General features: G+C 37.5%; 1 protein-coding gene across 3 annotated transcripts in view; it reads right to left on the bottom strand.

Moving 5' to 3' along the window:
- Positions 1-20,378, bottom strand: part of CUL2 (cullin 2) — a 104,803-nt gene that overhangs the window by 63,261 nt on the left and 21,164 nt on the right. For all 3 annotated transcript variants that reach the window (XM_077771760.1, XM_077771761.1, XM_077771762.1), the window contains exons 2-4: positions 16,929-17,069; positions 4,977-5,079; positions 1,486-1,580 (exon numbers count right to left, since the gene is read on the bottom strand). In XM_077771760.1, coding sequence (XP_077627886.1) covers positions 1,486-1,580; positions 4,977-5,079; positions 16,929-17,047 — 317 coding nt within the window. In that variant the 5' untranslated portion in view covers positions 17,048-17,069. The remainder of the gene's footprint in view (positions 1-1,485; positions 1,581-4,976; positions 5,080-16,928; positions 17,070-20,378) is intronic.

The following is a 20,378-nucleotide window of genomic DNA, read 5'->3' as shown; positions in this document are numbered from 1 at the left end:
CATGCATGTGCTCTCACTTTTACCCTCAAAATTCCTGTAATTCTCCTAATTTAGCTAGAGAATTCTTAAGGTTCTATTTATGACTATCTCACTTTGGTGGATGAGGGAAAAAAAGCAATGAAATGTCAGGATGTTTAATGTATGGTAAACACTGTTTTATAAAAGCCAAAGCCACAGTACATCCTGTGCCTGTCAGCAACTACTGGCTTCTGATTTTATTACACTTGGCTCTTCTAAGAAGAAATAAAAGCTAATGGTTGTTGAAATAAGCTCCGGTTTCTAACAGAAGCAACTTACAGTAAGTAAACTCCAGTGTTGTTACAAAAACCTAAAGGAACATGAACCAGGGACAAAGGACAAACACGCCAAGAGAACCAAGCCCTGGCCTCAGTGTGGTACTCCAGCAATGCACAATGTACCTGTACACATGGCGTTTTGAGAAATCAGCTTCACTCCTTGGTTTCTCCCCAATGAGAAACTGAGGTAGGGGTCCATCTTAGCCCATGCCACAGTGCAGACGTCAAAATCTGCGCTACCTCATCAGAGGCAGAAATTTATTTTCACTGTCCATGTGAATAGGTTAGAGAGGATCAGTGTGGAGTACCACAGGAACATGCAGAAATGACAGTTAACACAAAAGATCTACACAGGAGACTAGGTAGTGCAAGGAAGAGGGAAGTTCAGAGAGGGGAATGTGGAAAACCACATCAGAATTTCTCGTTCACAGGGGCGCCTGGGTGGTTCAGTCAGTAAGCGTCCGACTTTAGTTCAGGTCATGACCTTGCAGTTTGTGAGTTCGAGCCCCGTGTCAGGCTCTGTGCTCACAGCTCAGAGCCTGGAGCCTACTTATGATTCTGTGTCTCGTGCTCTCTGCCCCTCCCCTGCTCATACTCTCTCTCTCAAAAATAATAAATAAACATTAAAAAAAAAAAGAATTAGTCAGAAAGGAAGAAAGGCAATCCAGATAGATATGACAGCATAAAGAAAGAAAAATGTGAGAGATCATAGAGCATTACCACACCGTAGGTAATTCAATATGCCTAGAGGATAGTGTAGAACTTCAAGAGAAAAACTGCTGAGTGCTTTGACAAAGAAGTGTTTCCATGAAACATAAAATACTGAATCCTGGACTCCAAAAAGAGTATACTGGCGGGGAACACGGGCTTGGACTTACTTTGCTAAGCTTCGTCCAAGCTGACGTTCCACTTTGGAACTCTTGTCAAGATTTAGCACATAGAACAACGGAATTAAATACAGTTTTAGTTTTCAGAGAATAACTTTCCACACACTGCCTGGCTCCCAAAAACCCTGGTGACCCAGACTGCACTTTCCCCGTAGCAGACACAGTCCATATAGCAGGGAACATTTTAGTTCTGTTCATTTCTATGGGTAAGAGGTAATTCAAAAACCAAAAACCAAAACTCCTTCAATTACTGAATGCAGGCAGTGCTATTTAGATGGTCAAGAGTTTCAAAGCATACTTACCTATACAAGCAGTCCATATAGTCTGCACCTTTGCTATACTCCTCCCAATACCTATGATACATAACAAGTACTTGCTCTTCAGACTCCAGAACTCTCTATATGAAGAAGAAACATATTTTTACTTGGAAAGCACCAATCATTTTCATTTGTAAGCTATGAAATGTATCAAAAATTAATGTTCTAAAATGACATAATTCTATTATAAATTACATTTAAAAATTACATTCTAAATTAACTACTTTTAAGAACACTGCAATGACCAGGAAAAAAATGTGTTAGATATGAAATAAAGCATCCATATTAAATAGCAAACTGTTTCATTCTCTGAAAGGACAAAATGTAATGGTGAGAAGCTGTCTTTGGGCTAGAATATTATGTTAAGATCAGTTTAAAATAGGATATAATTCTACTGCCATGTTATCTGTGTGCTTCCTCAAATCCCTCACTTGGGGTCATCCTGCTAGTTACATATTATCACTCTGAATTACTCACTTATGTGAGTAAGACTATTTATGAAAACTGACACCTTTTCTATTTTCCAAAAATAAGCTATTTTATATTTATTTAATAGAAATCTATTATTTTTTGAAAAATGAAAGTCAAACATTAAGTTTGAGGTCTCATTTTTAAAAGAAATGTAACAATAAAAATACATTGAACTGATATTCAAAAGATCTTAGGTTCTTTTTTAAAAATGTTTTTAAATGTTTTATTTCTGAGAGAGAGAGACAGCATGAGCAGAGGAGGGTCAGAGAGAGAGGGAGATATAGAATCTGAAACAGGCTCCAGGCTCTGAGCTAGCTGTCAGCACAGAGCCCGACGCAGGGCTCAAACCCACGAACCATGAGATCATGACCTGAGCGAAGTCGGATGTTTAACTAACTGAGCCACCCAGGCGCCCAGATCTTAGGTTCTTTTATCTCAGTTCTTTTATGAACTGTCCATATGACTGTAAGCAAGTCGACATCAACTTCCATCTAATTAATTCTCTGATGAAATACTATGCTTTTAAACTTGGAATTTTAGTAATTAAGGCTCAAGAGACAGAAATAACCTATAAATAGTATTTTTTGCCTATCATATTAATAAATAAATGAAAAATAGCAACTGCTATTAGTAATGCTAAGGAAAAGAGTACCCTTAGGTGCTGATGGCTGAATAAATATGAGAACAATTTGTTACTGTAGGTCAAAACAATAAAAAATGTTCATGACCTATGACTTAATAATTCTATATCTAGGAATTCATCCTATAAAAACTCAGCTGCACAAAAATAATTCAGCTACAAGAATATTCACAGAAGCATTGTTTATAAAAACAAATTATATATATTGGAAATAATCCATATGCCCAGCAGTATGAGAATATTTAAACAAATCATAGTACGTCCACACAATGAAAATTTTTACAGTCGTTGCCAGGATTGTAAAAGTTTATTTAATGACAAAAAATAGAGACTTATAAAATTATTAAAATCAAAAAGCAGATTATAAAGTGTATATTATTCAGTTTTCTAATAAAAATAAAAATAAAATAAAGCAAAAATATGCAAAAGACAAATATCAAATTATATATATATTAAGATATGCCAAAAGAGATGTATTTAAGTATAGATAATCAAAATTATTCACAGCAGTTAATTCTGGAGTAATAAGTGATGTTTGGGTGATGATTTTCTTGTTTTTCCTTATCAGAATCTTCTAAATTATCTAAAACAGCAATGCAATACTTTATTAATTTAAAAAGTTCCCTCCCCCAACAAAACAAATTTTCTTCTCACAGGTGAAACTGCTTCAAATCTGTTGGTTATGTTAATAATTTACTTTGTCATCAATAAATTAGCCAACATCTTTTTTGTCACAGGTTCTGAGAAAACATATAGTGTACAATTACATAAGTAATCTAAACTTTCCTAAAATTATTTCACAGTATCATTTTTAAATGCAATTATGTCAATATTAATTTCCAAGTTTTTTTGAAGTTTATTTATTTATTTTGAGAGAGAGAGCAGGGGAGGGGCAGAGAGAGGGGGAAAGAGAATCCCAAGCAGGCTCTGTGCTGATAGCCACATGCAGGGCTCAGTTCTGTGAACAGTGAGATCATGACCTAAGCTGAAACCAAGAGTTGGATGTTTAAACAGCTGAGCCACCCAGGCGCCCCTCCGAGTTTTAATAATTGTACCATTGCTATGCAAGATGTTAACCTTAAGAAACTGGTAAAAATGATATATGAATTCTGTATTATTTTTGCAACTTTAATTCTAAGTCTGAAAAGTAATTTCAAAATAAAACATTTAAAGAAATGCAAACCATGCTAATATATAAATCGATAAAATTTATAAGTGCTTTAACAGGTAACAATCAAGGTATAACCAAAGTTCACTAGATTAGCATGGCAGAACTTTAAAACTACCTTAACATACTAAACATTATAAGAACAATTTAAAGTATCTGTTATTAAAAGTGCTTTTTATCAACTAACAAATGCACATATTAGAACACTAAAATGTATCTGCCATATATAATAAAAAGTAGAGCATTACCTTTAAAGATTTTAAGGGAAACATCACATGATCAATTATGCTCTGGGTTTATCACCACTTTAAAACATATCTGCACCTAGCCATGCCCAAGGTTAGACATATTATTATATAGTGTTGTTTTATCTCCATTTTAAAGATAAAGAAACGGGGCGCCTAGGTGGTTCAGTCGGTTAAGCGTCCGACTCTTGGTATCAGCTCCGGTCATGATCTCATGGTTTGTAAGATTGAGCTCCGAGTTGGGGTCTGCATTGACAGCTTGGAGCCTGCTGGGGAGTCTCTCTCAATCTCTCTCTCTCAAAATAAACTTTAAAGAGAAAAAAGACAAACAAACTTAAATTTCAATCCATAACGTAGATTAAGTGAGTTGCCCATGGTCACACAGCTAATAAAAGGTAGAGTTCAGTTGTCAGCCCAAACACTGCAAATTCTTTGTTCATACAAAGATAAAATCTGTCATGTTGCCCTTACATATGACATACTAACTAAAATAACTGGTCATAGGGAAAGTTTCTATCATGCTTTTTAATTTACCATTTCCCTTTATAATTTTAGGCTTTTGTTAATACTTTAGGTAGGACACGAAGAGGCAGCTAAAAGGTTGAAAATAATACAGAATTACCATGTGTTGGGAAGAGTAAAACTTGGTTCTGGTAAACACCATCCAAAGAACATAGAAGCAAATTTTAAAGTTGAGCAAACCTTTATTTGAAACCCCACTCTTTCAGTTACTAATTATACAATCTTGAATAACTAAACTCAATATCCTTTGGAGAATCTAACAACATAATGCTTAACTCACAGATCTTAAATATACATAATCAGAAAAATGTTATTTAGGAAACAAAGCAAATAACCTTAATCTGACATAAATTCTGCACTGGAAAACAGAAAACTAGTCAAATAACTACCCAGCTACAAACATTTGTATCACGTATGTATCACTCCTTACCTTGTGCAAATGCCGTACGTGATTTTCCAAAAAAATCTTAGTTTCTGTATAAAGTCTTTCTCCAAGGGGTTCAGGATAGGCCACACATAAAGCATAGATATCTCTAGTTAAGTTGTTAAGGTTTTCATATTCATTAGAGATATTACTTTTAAAACAAAAGATTTAACTCAAGTTTGCCATTAAAAAATGAAATATTTCAGGCAATTCAAGATTATACAGATATAGAAAAAGTAAAATACATAGCCATGATTACTTTAAAAAGCACTGTTATCACTTACTCATTCAACAAATACTTCCTGAGAATTATTAGACAGCATTGTAAGGAAAATTGTTCTTCTCAAAGAGGTTAAAATTCAGAGTGGGTTCTGGGGCATCAAGTTACCCAGAAACCTACAAAATAAGGTTTACGTAAGAATGGATAGGAGCATAATATCAACAAAGGGCTACAGAGTATCATAAGAAGCAAAAATGTACAAGCAATTCTGAAAAATAAAAGTTACAAAAATTACTCATTTATTTTCCTACATCATATACTCCTCAAAATACACTACAACCTATACACTATTCTTCAGCATTTATCCCATTAGAAGAACTGTAATATGAATAGTAATATCAATTAAGTTTTTGAATACCAACTAAGTACCTTGCTAGGTATCACAAATGGTAGACATATATGTCGCAGCCAGTTTTTAATCAGGAGACAAAGGAAATGGGATCTGATTGAGACTTTAGCTTTACTAGCCAATGATCTTGACCAAGTCTCTTAAACTTTCTAACTTAAAAAACCTTCTAACTTAAAAAAAAACTTAAAAAAACAAATTTTCATTATAAAAAAAATACAGAGGTAGGATGCAGATTCTTCCTCTTCTATAGCCCCATAACATTTTATATATTCTTCTACAGAATTTATTTTTATACAATAGAAATTATTTATACCTTTGCTATCCACACTGGCCTGTTCTTAATTATCTCTATATTCCCAGCTGCAGTGCACAATTCCTGGCACATTACAGTCATGTATTAAACAGCTGTTGATGGAAGGGAGGTAGGGAATCAGTATCACATGTCCTGCCTATATACTTAGTATTCTTACTCCGAAAAGAATAAGCAGTCCTCTCCACATGAGGTCACGGAAAGGTAGACTTTGGTCAGATTTTCCCAGGTTCCTTCTAAATCCTTTTATGTATAATTATAATTAGTAACTAATAAAATATCTTCATGTATATATGTATATCTATTTCTTCAATATATTGTTATAATAAATATAAACACAAAGTTTTCTTTACAGTAAAAAAAGGAGAAGCAAAAATATCCATATAGTGTAATATTGTGGTGCCAGGTTTTTTCGTAGAAAAAAATATACAGTAAGAGGGGTGCCTGGGTGGCTTAGTCGGTTAAGCGTCCGACTTTCGCTTAGGTCATGATCTCGCGGTTCGGGGGTTCGAGCCCCGCGTCGGGCTCTGTGCTGACTGCCAGTTCAGAGCCTGGAGCCAATTTCAGTGACTCCCTCTCTCTCTGACCCTCCCCTGCTCACGCTGTCTCTCTCTCCTAGAAATAAATAAAAAAATATTTAAAAAAAAAAAAATACACAGTAAGAAACAAACTATTATGATTTTTTTTTGTTTTAAATGTTTATGTTTATTTTTTATGTTTTTATGTTTATTTATTTTTGAGAGAAAAAGACAGTGTGAGCAGGGGAGGGGCAAAGAGAGAGAGAGACATAGAATCTGAAGCAGGATCCAGGCTCCAAGTTGTCAGCACAGAGCCCCACATGGGGCTCGAACTCATCAACTGCAAGAGCATGACCTGAGCAGAAGTCGGACGCATAACCCACTAAGCCACCCAGGCACCCCTTACGATTATTTTAAATCAACTTGGATACAATGAAAATTTACAAAATAGAAGATTAAATAAAATAGTATGTAAGAACTATTTACCAACAATAACATAAATATATTAACCTATATTACCAAAAAAAGTAGAAATTTTAACATGCATCACCTAAGAAAGAATTTAGAAATTTATCTGGGCATAAATTTTATAGAAAATTAATAATAGTGTGGGGAGAGGAGAAGGAGCAATGTATAAATGCAGAAGGGTGCTCCAAAATAATGTATTAGATAAGCTCCTGGATGCAGTTTGGAACCCTTCTAGGTTTCAGTTATAAATTCACTGCGGAAAAAAAGAAGTCCTGGTTCACTACATAATTTAAATCTCTAAGAGTTTTGTTTCACCATAGAGATTTATATTCAATCTCAATTAGTCATCACAATCTTACCTTAGTAAAATCAGAACAAAAGTCAAAATTAAAAGTATTAGAAGTGAGGAGAGTGCTTACCTCTAGTGACTGAGGGGTAAGAAGGGGTACTTCTGGGATGCCAAGAGTGTTCTATTTATTGGGTCCATGGGTATGTTCACGTTATGAAAATTCACCTGTACATTAATGAGTCAGTGTGTATTACACTTAAATTTAAATTTTATTTTTTAAAAAAAGACTAAATTTAGCCAGGATCAACTATTCTTTTTTTATATAGTTTATTTTTATTTTTGAGACAGAGAGAGACAGAGCATGAGCAGGGGAGGGGCAGAGAGAGGGAGACACAGAATCTGAAACAGGCTCCAGGCTCTGAGCTGCCAGCACAGAACACGATGCAGGGCTCGAACCCACGAACCGGGAGATCATGACCTGAGCTGAAGTCCGACACTTAACCGACTGAGACACCCAGGCACCCCAAGATCAACTATTCTTTTAGCAAAGGTGTAGTGTATTTAAGATCTTTTAAGTTCTGAATGCCTACTTCAAGAATTTTCATCCATTTTGCTTTTTCTTGAGCCATAAATACATTTAACTTCTAGAATACATAACTTACTTGATACTGGAAAATTAACATGATTCAATACCATAATTTGAGCCCAGGTAAACCCTACATTCGTTATTTCTTTTTAATGGAGTCCACCTTAATAAATCTTTTAGTTGGTTAACTCATCATAGTTCGGGTCTCAGTTAACCACTGTATAATGTCACTTGTCTAAAATATATTCCTAAACATGTTTTCTCTAACCTACTGAAATATCTAACCACACTGAAAATGTTTAGTCCTTAGGAAGAGCATCCAACTGTGTAGCATTCAATTGTGATTTGGTTATAGACAAGGCACTTTAAAAGACAAAAAATGGGAAATAACTGGAGGTCAGATTTAGATTTAAACACTCTCTTCTCCAAAGTTATCTTTTCTCTAAGTTACTCTTTAGGAAGCCAGGATATAAAAATTCCTCTTTTATAAACTTTCCACTTATAAATTTTCAGTCAAAAAACAAAACTGTAGGGGTGCCTGGGTGGCTTGGTTAATTAAGGGTCTGACTCCTTTTTGTTTTGTTTTGTTTTAATAGAGAGAAAGAAAGAGAGAGAGAGAGAGAGAGAGAGAGAGAGCACGAGCAAACACCAGCAGAGTAGGGCAGAGATAGAGAGGGAGACAGAGAATCCCAAGCAGGCTCCGTGCTGTCAGTGCAAAGCTCAATTTGGGGCTCGAAGCCACCAGCTGCCGAGATTCCGAAATTAAGAGTGAGTCAGCTTCTGACTCTTGATATTGGCTAAGGTTGTGATTTCACAGGTGAGATCAAGCCCCAGGTGGGTCTCCGCACTGAGCATGGAGCCTGCCTAGGATTCTCTCTCCCTCTCTCTCGGTCACTTCCCAGTTCGATGTGTGCACATGCATGGGCACTCTCTCTCTCAAAATAAACATTTAAACACACACACACACACACACACACACACACAAACTGTTCCAAAGCAAAAGTTCTGAACCCTGTTACAACCAAAAGACAGTGCTGACCAGCAGCAAAATTATTATTTTAGTTCATTTTCTCTATTAAAAGGTGCTTCCTATGCTTGGGTTTAATTTTGAATTTTAACCCTATTAGTTCTGTTGTGCAGTGGGTCAAAAACAAGGAGTTCTACAATGGGAATGAAAGTAAAGATCATCCAAAGCAGCAAGACACACACAATCAATCATTTTCTAAGAAACAAAAATCCCTCACTTGGAAAGGAGGAACACTGTATTATTATTTTGGGGGTCTTGACAATGGACTGCAAAATCCACCTACCTTTCCTCTGCTTCCCCTTCCCCTCGACTATCATTGTCGCTGTCTTGTCTTTTTCTTTCTGGGCTCTTGCCTCCAGATCTCCCACCCCACAGCCCTCATCCCGTATGTCCTGGTCCTGCTGAGGGCCACTGCAGATGACTCTCATTAGAAACAAGAAAAAGAGAGGCACCTGGCTGGCTCAGTCGGTGGACTATGCAACTCCTGATCTTGGGGTTGTGAGTTCAAGCCCTATTTTGGATATAGAGATTCCTTGAAAACAAAATCTTTTTAAAAAATGAAATGACAGGGGCGCCTGGGTGGCTTAGTCGGTAAAGCGTCCGACTTTCGCTTAGGTCATCGTCTCGCGGTTCGTGGGTTCGAGCCCCGCGTCGGGCTCTGTGCTGACTGCCAGCTCAGAGCCTGGAGCCTGTTTCAGTCTGTGACTCCCTCTCTCTCTGACCCTCCCCTGCTCATGCTGTCTCTCTCTCTCCTAGAAATAAATAAAAAACATTTAAAAAAAAATGAAATGACAGAGCACCTGGGGGGCTCAGTTTAAGCATCTGACTCTTTGTTTCGGTTCAGGTCATTATCTCACAGTTCGTGGGTTCGACGACCCCAGCTTGGGATTCGTTCTCTCCCCTGACCCTCTGCCCAACCACTGTTCACTATGTCTCTCTCTCTCAAAATGAATAAACTTAAAAAAAAAAAAACCTAAAAAGGAAGAAAAAAGAAAACAGGAAAAAAAAAAGTGACGACAGAAAACCAAGCCCTGGTGAAAAAAAATAGTTACAGAGGGAAGGAGGCAAACCGTAAGTGACTCCTAAATACAGAGAACAAACTGAGGGTTGATAGTGGGGGCATGAGGGGGGCACAGGGGAGAGGGAAATGGGTGATAGGCACTGAGGAGGGGACTCTCACTGAGTGTTGTATGTAAGCAATGAATCATCGGAATCCACCCTCAAAACCAAGAGCACAGTGTATATACTATATGTTAGCCAACTTGACAATAAATTATATTAAAAAAAAAAAAAAAGAAAACCAAACCCAGGTAAGAGAAGTACAATGGGTTCTCGTTATGAAGATACAGCTTGTAGATTTGTATGGCTACACTTTTAAGTTATTTATTACATATAATAGGAAATACATTTTAAACAGTGCTGGTTTAGTTAAAAAAAAAAAGTAAAGATGATTTTAAAATTGAAAATGGTACAATGACCAATTCAGTACTGGCAATAAAAGATAAAGATCTTTATTGACATTTCTGAAGAGAAAGAATAAACACACAACATGTAAAAGATGCAGTATCTATGAAATCATCAACTAGGAAACAAGGATATAAAATTATTTGTTAAATGGAAATACTTTAAAGTTTAACTACAGAATCACAACAATTGAGTATTACTCTGATTTAATTTGGAATAGGGTGAAAATGTTACTGATGCTTCAAGTAGAGACAACTACAGACAAAACCTTTTCCAATCCGTACAATCTAAGAAAGTATGAGGGGTTACTAAGTGCAGATGCTAAGGTTTAGTAAGTTCTTCTTCTAAAATTTTTGTCAGGATCATTAAGGATGGAGATGACCTAATTCAATATATTTCAGTATAGTCAAATCTGGTCTATGTTTGAAAAGATGCCGGACAGGGGTGCCTGGGTGGCTCAGTCGGTTGAGCATCCGACTTCAGCTCAGGTCATGATCTCACGGTTCGTGGGTTTGAGCCCCATGTCGGGCTCTGTGCTAACAGCCAGCTCAGAGCCCAGAGACTGTTTCAGATTCTGTGTCTCCCTCCCTGACCCTCCCCTGCTCACGCTGTCTCTCTCAGAAATAAATATAACATTAAAAAAAAAAAAAAGAAAGAAAGAAAGAAAAGAAAAGATGCCTGACAGAATTTATATTAGAGGGGTGCCTGACTTGCTCAGTCAGTTAAGCATTTGACTTTGGCTCAGGTCATGAACTCATGGTTTGTGGGTTCGAGCCCTGCGTCAGGCTCTGCGTTGCCAGCTCAAAACTTGGAGCCTATTTCAGACTCTGTGTCTCCCTCCCTTTCCCTGTACCTCCCCGCTCATGCTCTCTCTCTCAAAAATGAATAGACTTTAAGATAAAGATAAATAATAAACAAGGACACTGGTACATTTGATTTTAAAGCCTGGTTTGCCTACCTGGGAGAAATACATTCATGAAGGCAATCATAGATTTCTCCTTGCTTAATCACTCTGGACTTACATAAAACCACTTAGAATTTATTTGTCCTTAAGTAGTTTCTAGGTTATACTTCAGGGTTTGGGAATTGTCTTAACAGCTACCAAAAGTTAGAAAACCATGAATGAAAATAACCAAAGCAGCCAAAGAATTCCAACCCAAAAAAGCAATAGTAAATCTAGATCTACACCTAGATCTACGCCTCATACTGTAGAAAAGCACTTGATACACATCCTTAGTAAAGGGTAAATCTCAAACCACCCTAGAAACTGCATTAGATCTGTCATGAAGCTTGTGTTATGAAGCATTATTACTTGTGTTAGGCCAAATTCTAAAAATGGCCTTCCTAAAATTTCCCATTGTAAAGTTAGCATAACATACCCATCCATGTCATTTTACATGCCAAAAGGGACTCAACAAAAAGTTATCATTATGATTCCTAGTCAGCTGATCCCAATAGGGAGAGTATCCTAGACTTTTCAGGTGGGCCTAATCCAATCAATGAGCCTTTTTAAAGTTATTTTCTTAAATGTTTATTTATTTTAAGAGACAGAGAGACCAAGAGCATGTGTTCATGCACACAGCAGTAGTAGAGGGGCAGAGAAAATCCCAAGCTGGCTCCATGCTATCAGGGCCAAATGTCAGGCTCGATTCTATGAACCATGAGATCATGACCTGAGCCGAAATCAAGAGTCGGCTCTGCTCTTGCTCAACCAACTGAGCCACCCAAGTGCCCCTTAAATGAGTCTCTTAAAAAATTTTTTTTGAGAGAGACAGAGAGTTGTTGGGGGAGGAGGGGCAGAGAGAGAGGGAGACACAGAATCCGAAGCAGGATTCAGGCTCTGAGTGGTCAGCACAGAGCCCAACGCGGGGATCAAACTCACAAACTGTGAGATCATGACCTGAACCGAAGTTGTACACTCAACCAATTGAGCCACCCAGGCTCCTCTAAATGAGTCTCCTAGAAGCATATCCTCACCTATTCCTGGCCCTCAGTGGCTAACTGCCTAAGGACAGTTGAGACAGCACAGAAAGAGTTGACATGCTGCTGGAAGGGGGGGGTCACATGCAAAAACTGAGGTAGTGACAAGTCACTGAGAGCAGTTCACAGCCAACAGACAACAAAGAAATGGAGACCTCAGACCTCTAACTGCAATGGACTGAAATCTTCTAATTAACAGCAATGAGCTTAGAAAAGGACCCTGAGCTCTAGATGAGAACACAGCCAGCCAACTCCTTAATTTCAGCTTCCTAAGATCCTGAGCATGACTGAGAACCCAGTCATACCATTGACGTATGATCCACAGAACTGTGAGAAAATAAAAGGATGTTTCCTTAACCCACTAAATTTGTGGTAATTTGTTATGCATTAAGAAAAGATGTCTTTTATTTACATTACTTAGTAATCAGAAATAGTTGCACAGTATCTAGATGCAGTACATTTATGAAGGTCAGTTTTAAGAACCCTGCTTATCAACACAATATGAGAACTAACCAAATACTGATGCTATTTATTTCATCTGTACAGAATGCTTAATGATATTTAGTTGTCAGTAGCTATTCACTCACCAAATATTTACTAAGTATCTATATGTATCAGATGCTGGGACTACAGCAATGAACAAAAAGGGTAAGAATCCCTGCCCTTATAGAGCTCATATTTAGTAAAAAAATGTTTGTGGACAAGAATTCAGTAAGTTCTGTACTTACACATGTTAAACACTTCAACAAGCAAACCAACTTTCCTTAATGTCCGCTTCAAGAGTATAAGGGGAGGGTTGCCTGGGTGGCTCAGTCAGTTAAGCATTCGGCTCAGGTCATGATTGCATGGTTTGTGACTTCGAGCCACATACTGGGCTCTGTGCTGACCGCTCAAAGCCCGGAGCCTGCTTCAGATTCTGTGTCTCCCTCCCTCTCTGCCCCTCCCCTGCTTGTGTGCTGTCTCTTTGTCTCTCTCAAAAATAAACATTAAAAAAAATTTTTTAAAGTGGCACCTGTGTGGCTCAGTTGGTTGGGCATCCAACTTCAGCTCAAGTCATGATCTCATGATCCATGAGTTCAAGCCCCACATCGGGCTCTGTGCTAACAGCTTGGAGCCTGGAGGCTGCTTCAGATTCTGTGTCTCCCTCTCTCTCTGCCCCTCCCCCTCTCACCCTCTCTTTGTCTCAAAAATAAATAAAAAACATTAAAAAAATGTTTAAAGAGTATAAGGGCACTTGAGCATTTTACCTCTGCATTCTATCCTAAAATATCAAAAAGTATTTTATCATATCAGTAAGCCACAACATTCTCAACTATAAAATGGTGCTAGTAATGCATATTTCACAATGTCACTGGTAGCAAATTAATCACATACATATACATGTTTAAAGAAAAAATTATGACACACACAAAAAATGTACCACAGTATGATTCCATTTGTAAGAAGTTCCAAACACAGAAATAACCAATAATTGTTAGGGTTGTATACATAAGCAGTTACACTATCAGAAAACAAGAGGGAAACAATAGGTGTAAAACTCAGAATAGTAGTTACTTCCAAGGTACAGGAGTGGGCTTGTAAACTGAGACAGACATGTAGTGGGGGGAGTTGGGGGGGGCGGGCGAGTTGGATCCTGGCAGTATTCTAGTTCTTAACCTGTGTAGTGATGATGTGGGTGTTTGCTTTATAATTACCTGTTCAATCCCACATGTACACCTTGGGAATTTTTCCACATATGTACCAGTTAACCTCTGAACAACATGTGGGTGAGGGCCACCAACCTCCACAGAAAAAAAACCATGTATAGCTTTTCACTCACCCAAAACTAATACCCTTCTATTACCTTATCTGAAACATAAACAATTGGTTAACACATATTCTGTATTTTATATGAATTAGATACTGTATTCTTATATAAAGTAAGCTCTAGAGAAAAGACAATCTTTTTAAAATTGTCAAGAAGAGAAAATACATTTACAATACTATACTGTATTTATTTTAAAAAAATGTATTAATTGGATACACACAGTCCAAACTTGTGCTGTTCAAGAGTCAACTGCATTACAGTTCACACTCCCCCAAAAAAATGCTTCATTAAAGATCAAGTACTGGGGCACGTAGGTGGCTTGGCCAGTTAAGCGTCCGACTTCAGCACAGGTCATGATCTCGCGGTTCACAGGTTCAAGCCCCACGACAGGCTCTATGCTGACAGCTCAGAGCCTAGACCCTGCTTCAGAGTCTGTGTCTCCCTCTCTCTCTGCCCCTCTCCCCATCACGCTCTGCCTTTCTCTCAAAAAAATTTTTTTTAAAGATCAAGTACTATCACATATGATGATACACAATTTCGGGGAGACCTTTTTCCATTTTCAAAAGATTAGCTTTATAGCCTCTAAAATTTCTACCTAAGATATTTAAGGGTCAGAAGTCAACCTTATATTCTTGGGCAAGATAATGGGGAAAAGGCGAGAATTTTACTTCAGAACAATTAGTAACACACTGATTTATTTTCCAAAATAAAATTTAAAGTAAGAAATTCCATTCTTAATTTTACTGTTTCTGCAGCTTTCTTTATTTTAAAGGGAAGAGAAGAAAACTCATGCACAGATCAAGAATGATTAGATGAATCAAACAATAAACATCTTAGAAATAATGACTGAATGGGCACTTTCCAAAGAAGCTGGGTATTTCTATGACCAACTCCTTCTTTCTCTGTTATTTTAGCCGAAAACTAAATAAACTACCTATGTACTCATCTAATGAAATCTCATTAACACATAGTAGCCTCTAACACTTGTTCCATTTTATTAAGATTCCTACACAAAAAAAGAGTCGTATGCAAAAACAATCCATGATGTTCTATAAAAAAAATTGAGATTAATTCAATAATAAGTTCTTCAAAGGCAGACTCTATATCAATTATCCTCTAGATAGACTGGCAAGCACAGGAATTAGATGTTGGAAATCTCATATTCAAGTATGTGTTCATTCAATTACTACCTGCATGAGTCTAGGCAAGTCCTTTTGTCTCTTAATAGCAATTTGCTCATGTGTTACATGAAGACAATAATCACATCTGCCCCACAATCTGATAGTCTTGTTTGAGGTACCAAATAATATAAAAAATATAAAACATCTCGGCAAACTATGAAAGTTCCTGGGAACATTACCATCATTTTATTTATCTTAGTGCTTAGAACATAGGCACTAACAAATGTTGTTCAATAACAAATGTTTCTTACTAACGACTACAAGTGTAATGAAAGAAATGGTTTGCTACTGGTCTACAAGAACTTCGCTGTTCTTGTATCAATATTCAGCTTAATATAAAAACTGAGTTAGGCATTGAGAACAAGTTGAATCACTGTTATAAAATCCAAGCTTTTCTAAAGAATGTATGCCTACACAGAGAGAGCAGCCACCCCTTAGACCCAGAAGACCGCTAAGGAGGGCAGCACAGAGTTTGAGAGAACTCTGAACCACCACAACATTCTGGTTAATACCTTCACATTTCAATTTCCCTTTCTGGGGAAAGAATCTCTGGTTCTTACAGTATCAACCCAGTCTTCAAGGCCTCCTTCAGGGCTCTGGGGCACTGACATGCCATTTGGAGCCAGAGACAACCAGATCTCAACCCAATCCCTTTCGTTTACCCCAAGACATGACATGTTTGGTGTTTCCTGTGGTAAAAGACTGAGGCAATTCAGGAGTCTGACAGTAAACACGTTCCAAGTACATGTTTCCCCCATGCTCACCAGCCTTGGCCCCTGGGAGATACTGTGTAGAGCTGAGGAGACTGCCTTCCACAGCTTTGTCCCAAAACCAATAGCCAAGGGTTCCCAGAGGCCCCTTTTACCTCCCAAAGAGGCTGCAGTATTTTAATATTTTGGAGTTTTTTCTTGGTGCCACTGTTTATATGCCAAGTGCTGGGGTAGCACGGTATTTTTATATGTAAGTAATATATATAATATGTATACATTTAAAAAAAAAGATTGCTGTCATGTAGGAATGCAGGACACCAGGGTTCAGACTGTTCTAGGGAAACCACAAATTTGTATTTTCATTTAAAACTGCTAATTCAAAAACGTTGACAACCCAATTAAAAAACATACTTCTAGCTGTCAAGTCATTAAACTTGCCATTCACTACCTATAACACTATTCTCCCAGGTATCTGTGTGACTTGATCCCTCACTCTGGTCCAGTTCAAATATCACCATCCTTAGAGAGGCCTTCTAAGACCATCCCATCTAAAACAGCTGCCACACTCTAATCATTCTCCATGGCCATACTCTGCTTAATTTTTCTCCACAATATTTACCACTACCTGTGAGTAGAAGCACTGGCATTAGATTATTTTAATACCTGTTTATTGTCTGTTTCCCTTAGTGGAATGAAGGGAAAGTGGTTCCTTACAACTGTGTTCCCAAAGCCTCAAGTAGTACCTGCCATATACATAAGTGCTCAGTAAGTATTTGGTCAACGAAAGGTGATCAGCTTGTTGACTGCCACATACAGGTGATGAACTTAGAAATATAAACAATATATTTGAAAGTAGTCACAAAAGCATAAACCTGTTCTCACTTTTCAACAAGTCTGTCAATTTTTGGGCATTAATCAATGTTCACTGATACAGTTATTGATACAATATCACTATCAATACAAGAACATTTATCACCACTAAAGGATACGAGAAGCGATCGTTCCATGTTGCTCTTTCGACGTATTCCAACATGACAACAGCTTTGATTGTCGTTAAAAGTTTGTTCCATGTTTCATCAAAATCTACTACTCTTGGTTTCAAAGACATTGTGCAAGTTTAGTGTTGAAATCTGTTAATTAAAAACAATAGTAATGTTAGCATGAAATCTACAGACAAGTTAATTGTTTTCAAAGCATCGCATAATTCAAGAGCATGATAGACAAAAGGGATGAGAAGAGAACCTAGCACATACTAAAAGAGAACCTAGCACATACTACAAAGACAATAAACACTGGCTACTGTCTTTTCATGACTATCAAGACAAGGAATTACATAGAATATTTATATTCATTACAAACTCTGGGAAATCAAAAGTTTTTACTACAAATTGTGTATGATCAAGAATGTTGTTCCAAAGATTTAGAAGCCTCACTTAATGTGCTGAGGGGGAAAAAAGCTGGACCATATTAGCCAAAAAGCCAACTCCTCATGAGAAACTCATCATGAGAAATATATAAGAGACACTCAATAAAAAGGTTCTGGCTCCAAATCCTCGTATGTGCTCCTTAAACTAGGGAATGAGAGTGTATGTGGGGGAATATGAAAAGACACAAAGGAAAAGGTTTATTTTCCCAGAGCACTAGTTTAGGCAAAAGATTAGGGAGGAAATTTACATTTCTACCAAAACAAATGAACTGTAGAGTAGAATGCAAAATTCACATGAACTTAAACAGTTTTTTAAAATAAATAGATTTCAAAGACTAACAGGATTGCAGCAGAGAGCTGAGGCTCCAGTCTTTGACTCTCCGAGTATCCAGTCCCACTCTCCTAATGAAAGCATGGCCCTAACATGGACCCTCTGGTTCAGGTGAACCTGACTGCCTAACAGTAAGCTAAAAGATTCCTCTTGCCTACTAGACAAGCAATACTCTAGATGCTAGCTAGTTTCTGTAACTGAAGGATCCTAAGGTTAGCTGGCTCAAGTGCTAGATTCCAAATGCTTCTCAATATCACATCAGAAGAACAGAAGTAAAAGAAACCTCTTTTAAAGTTAAATTTAATCGCAGAAGGGAATGCTTTTCTGACACGTATTTTAACACCTTCCCCAAAGTTTTCCATTATGACTGTAACTGTGAACACCAAGATAGTCTATAAGCAAGGCCAACTAAGAAGGAAACCCTTTCTCTTGTCTCCCATTGTGGGGAAATAGCGGATAGGAAATCAATGAGGAGGAGGGGAAGAAGCATTAAGAAAAAGAAGAGGAGGGAGACAAGAAGAGGAAAGTAGGTACACAAATGGTGGTGGCCCTCTCCCAAAAAACAAGAGTCCAGGGCCAGATGGCTTTCCAGGGGAATTCTACCAAACATTTAAGAAGTGTTAACACCTATTCTCTTGAAGCTATTCCAAACAATAAAAATGGAAAGAAAACTTCCAAACTCTTTCAATGAAGCCAGCATTACCTTGATTCCAAAACTAGACAAAGATCCCACTAAAAAAGACAACTACAGACCAACCCTGATGAACACGGATGCAAAAATCCTCAACAAGATGCTAGCCAATTGGATCCAACAATACATAAAAAAATTATTCACCACGACCAAGTGAATAATTGGGATGCACGGCTGGTTCAATATCCGCAAAACAATCAATGTGACGTATCACATAAATAAATGAAAAGGACAAGAACCACATGATCCTCTCAAAAGATGAAGAAAAAGCATTTGACAAAACACAACATCCTTTCTCAACAAAAACCCTTAAAGTAGGGTCAGAAGGGTCATAAAAGCCATATATGAAAGACCCGACGCTAATATCAACCTCAATGGGGAAAAACTGAGAGCTTTCCCTCTATAAGGTCAAGAACAAGACAGGATGTCCATTCTCACCACTGTTATTCAACATATATTGGAAGTCTCAGCCTCAGCAATCAGACAATACAAAGAAATAAAAGGCATCCAAATCAGCCAGGAGGAGGTCAAACTTTCAATCTTCACAGATGACATGATACTCTATGTGGAAAACCCAAAGATTCCACCAAAAAACTGCTAGCACTCATCCATGAATTCAGCAAAGTGGCAGGATATAAAATCAATGCACAGAAATCAGTTGTATCCCAATACACCAACAATGAATCAACAGAAAGAGAAATCAAGGAATTGATCCCATTTATAATTGCACCAAAAACCATAAAATACCTAGGAATAAACATAACGAAAGAGGTGAAAAATCTATATACACTGAGAACTATAGAAAGCTGATGAAGGAAACTGAAGAAGGCACATACACCACACACAAAAATGGAAAAATATTCCATGCTCCTGGACAGGAAGAATAAATATTGTTAAAATGTCAATACTACCCAAAGCGATCTACATATTCAAAGCAATTCCTATCAAAGTAACACCAGCATTCTTCACAGAGCTAGAATACACAATCCTAAAATTTGTATGGAACCAGAAAAGACCTCAAATAGCCAATGCAATCATGAAAGAGTAAACCAAAGCAGGAGGCATCACAATCCCAGACTTCAAGCTGTATTACAAAGCTGTGATCATCAAGACAGTATGGTGCTGGCACAAGAACAGACACTCGGATCAATGAAACAGAATAGAGAACCCAGAAATGGATCCACAAATGTATGGCCAATTCATCTTTGACAAAGCAGGAAAGAATATCCAATAGAATAAGACAGTCTCTTCAGCAAGTGGTTCTAGGAAAACTGGACGACGACATGCAGAAAAATGAACCTGTATCACTTTCTTACACTATACACAAAAATAAACTCAAAATGGATTAAAGACCTAAACGTAAGACAGGAAGCTATTAAAATCCTTGAGGACAAAGCAGGCAAGAATCTCTCTGCCCTTGGCCACAGCAACTTCTTACTAAACACGTCTCCAGAGGCAAGGAAAACAAAAGCAAAAATGAACTATTGGGACCTCATCAAAATAAAAAGCTTCTGCACAGTGAAAGAAACAATCAGCAAAACGAAAAGGCAACCGACGGAATGGGAGAAGATATTTGCAAATGACATATCAGAAAAAGGGTTGGTATCCAAAATGTATAAAGAACTTCTCAAACTCAACACCCAAAAGAACCAAGTAATCCAGTGCAGAAATGGGCTAAAAACACGAGCAGACACTTCTCCAAAAAAGACATCCAACAGTGAAACAATGCTCAACATCACTCATCATCAGGGAAATACAAATCAAAACCAAAACGAGACACCACCTCACACAGTTCAGAATGGCTAAAATTAACAACTCAGGCAAAAACAGATGTTGGCGAGAATGCAGAGAAAAAGGATTATCTTTTGCACTGCTGGTAGGAATGCAAACTGATACAGCCACTCTGGAAAAAATTAAAAATAAAACTACCCTACAACCCAGCAACTGCACTACTAGGTATTTATTCAAGGGATACAGGTATGCTGTTTTGA

Source organism: Crocuta crocuta, unplaced genomic scaffold (genome assembly GCF_008692635.1).
Source record: "Crocuta crocuta isolate KB4526 unplaced genomic scaffold, BGI_CrCroc_1.0 scaffold457, whole genome shotgun sequence".
NCBI classification, from domain to species: domain Eukaryota; kingdom Metazoa; phylum Chordata; class Mammalia; order Carnivora; family Hyaenidae; genus Crocuta; species Crocuta crocuta.
The sequence above is the reverse complement of the archived record's forward strand: the minus strand, read 5'-3'. Positions and strand labels throughout refer to the sequence as shown.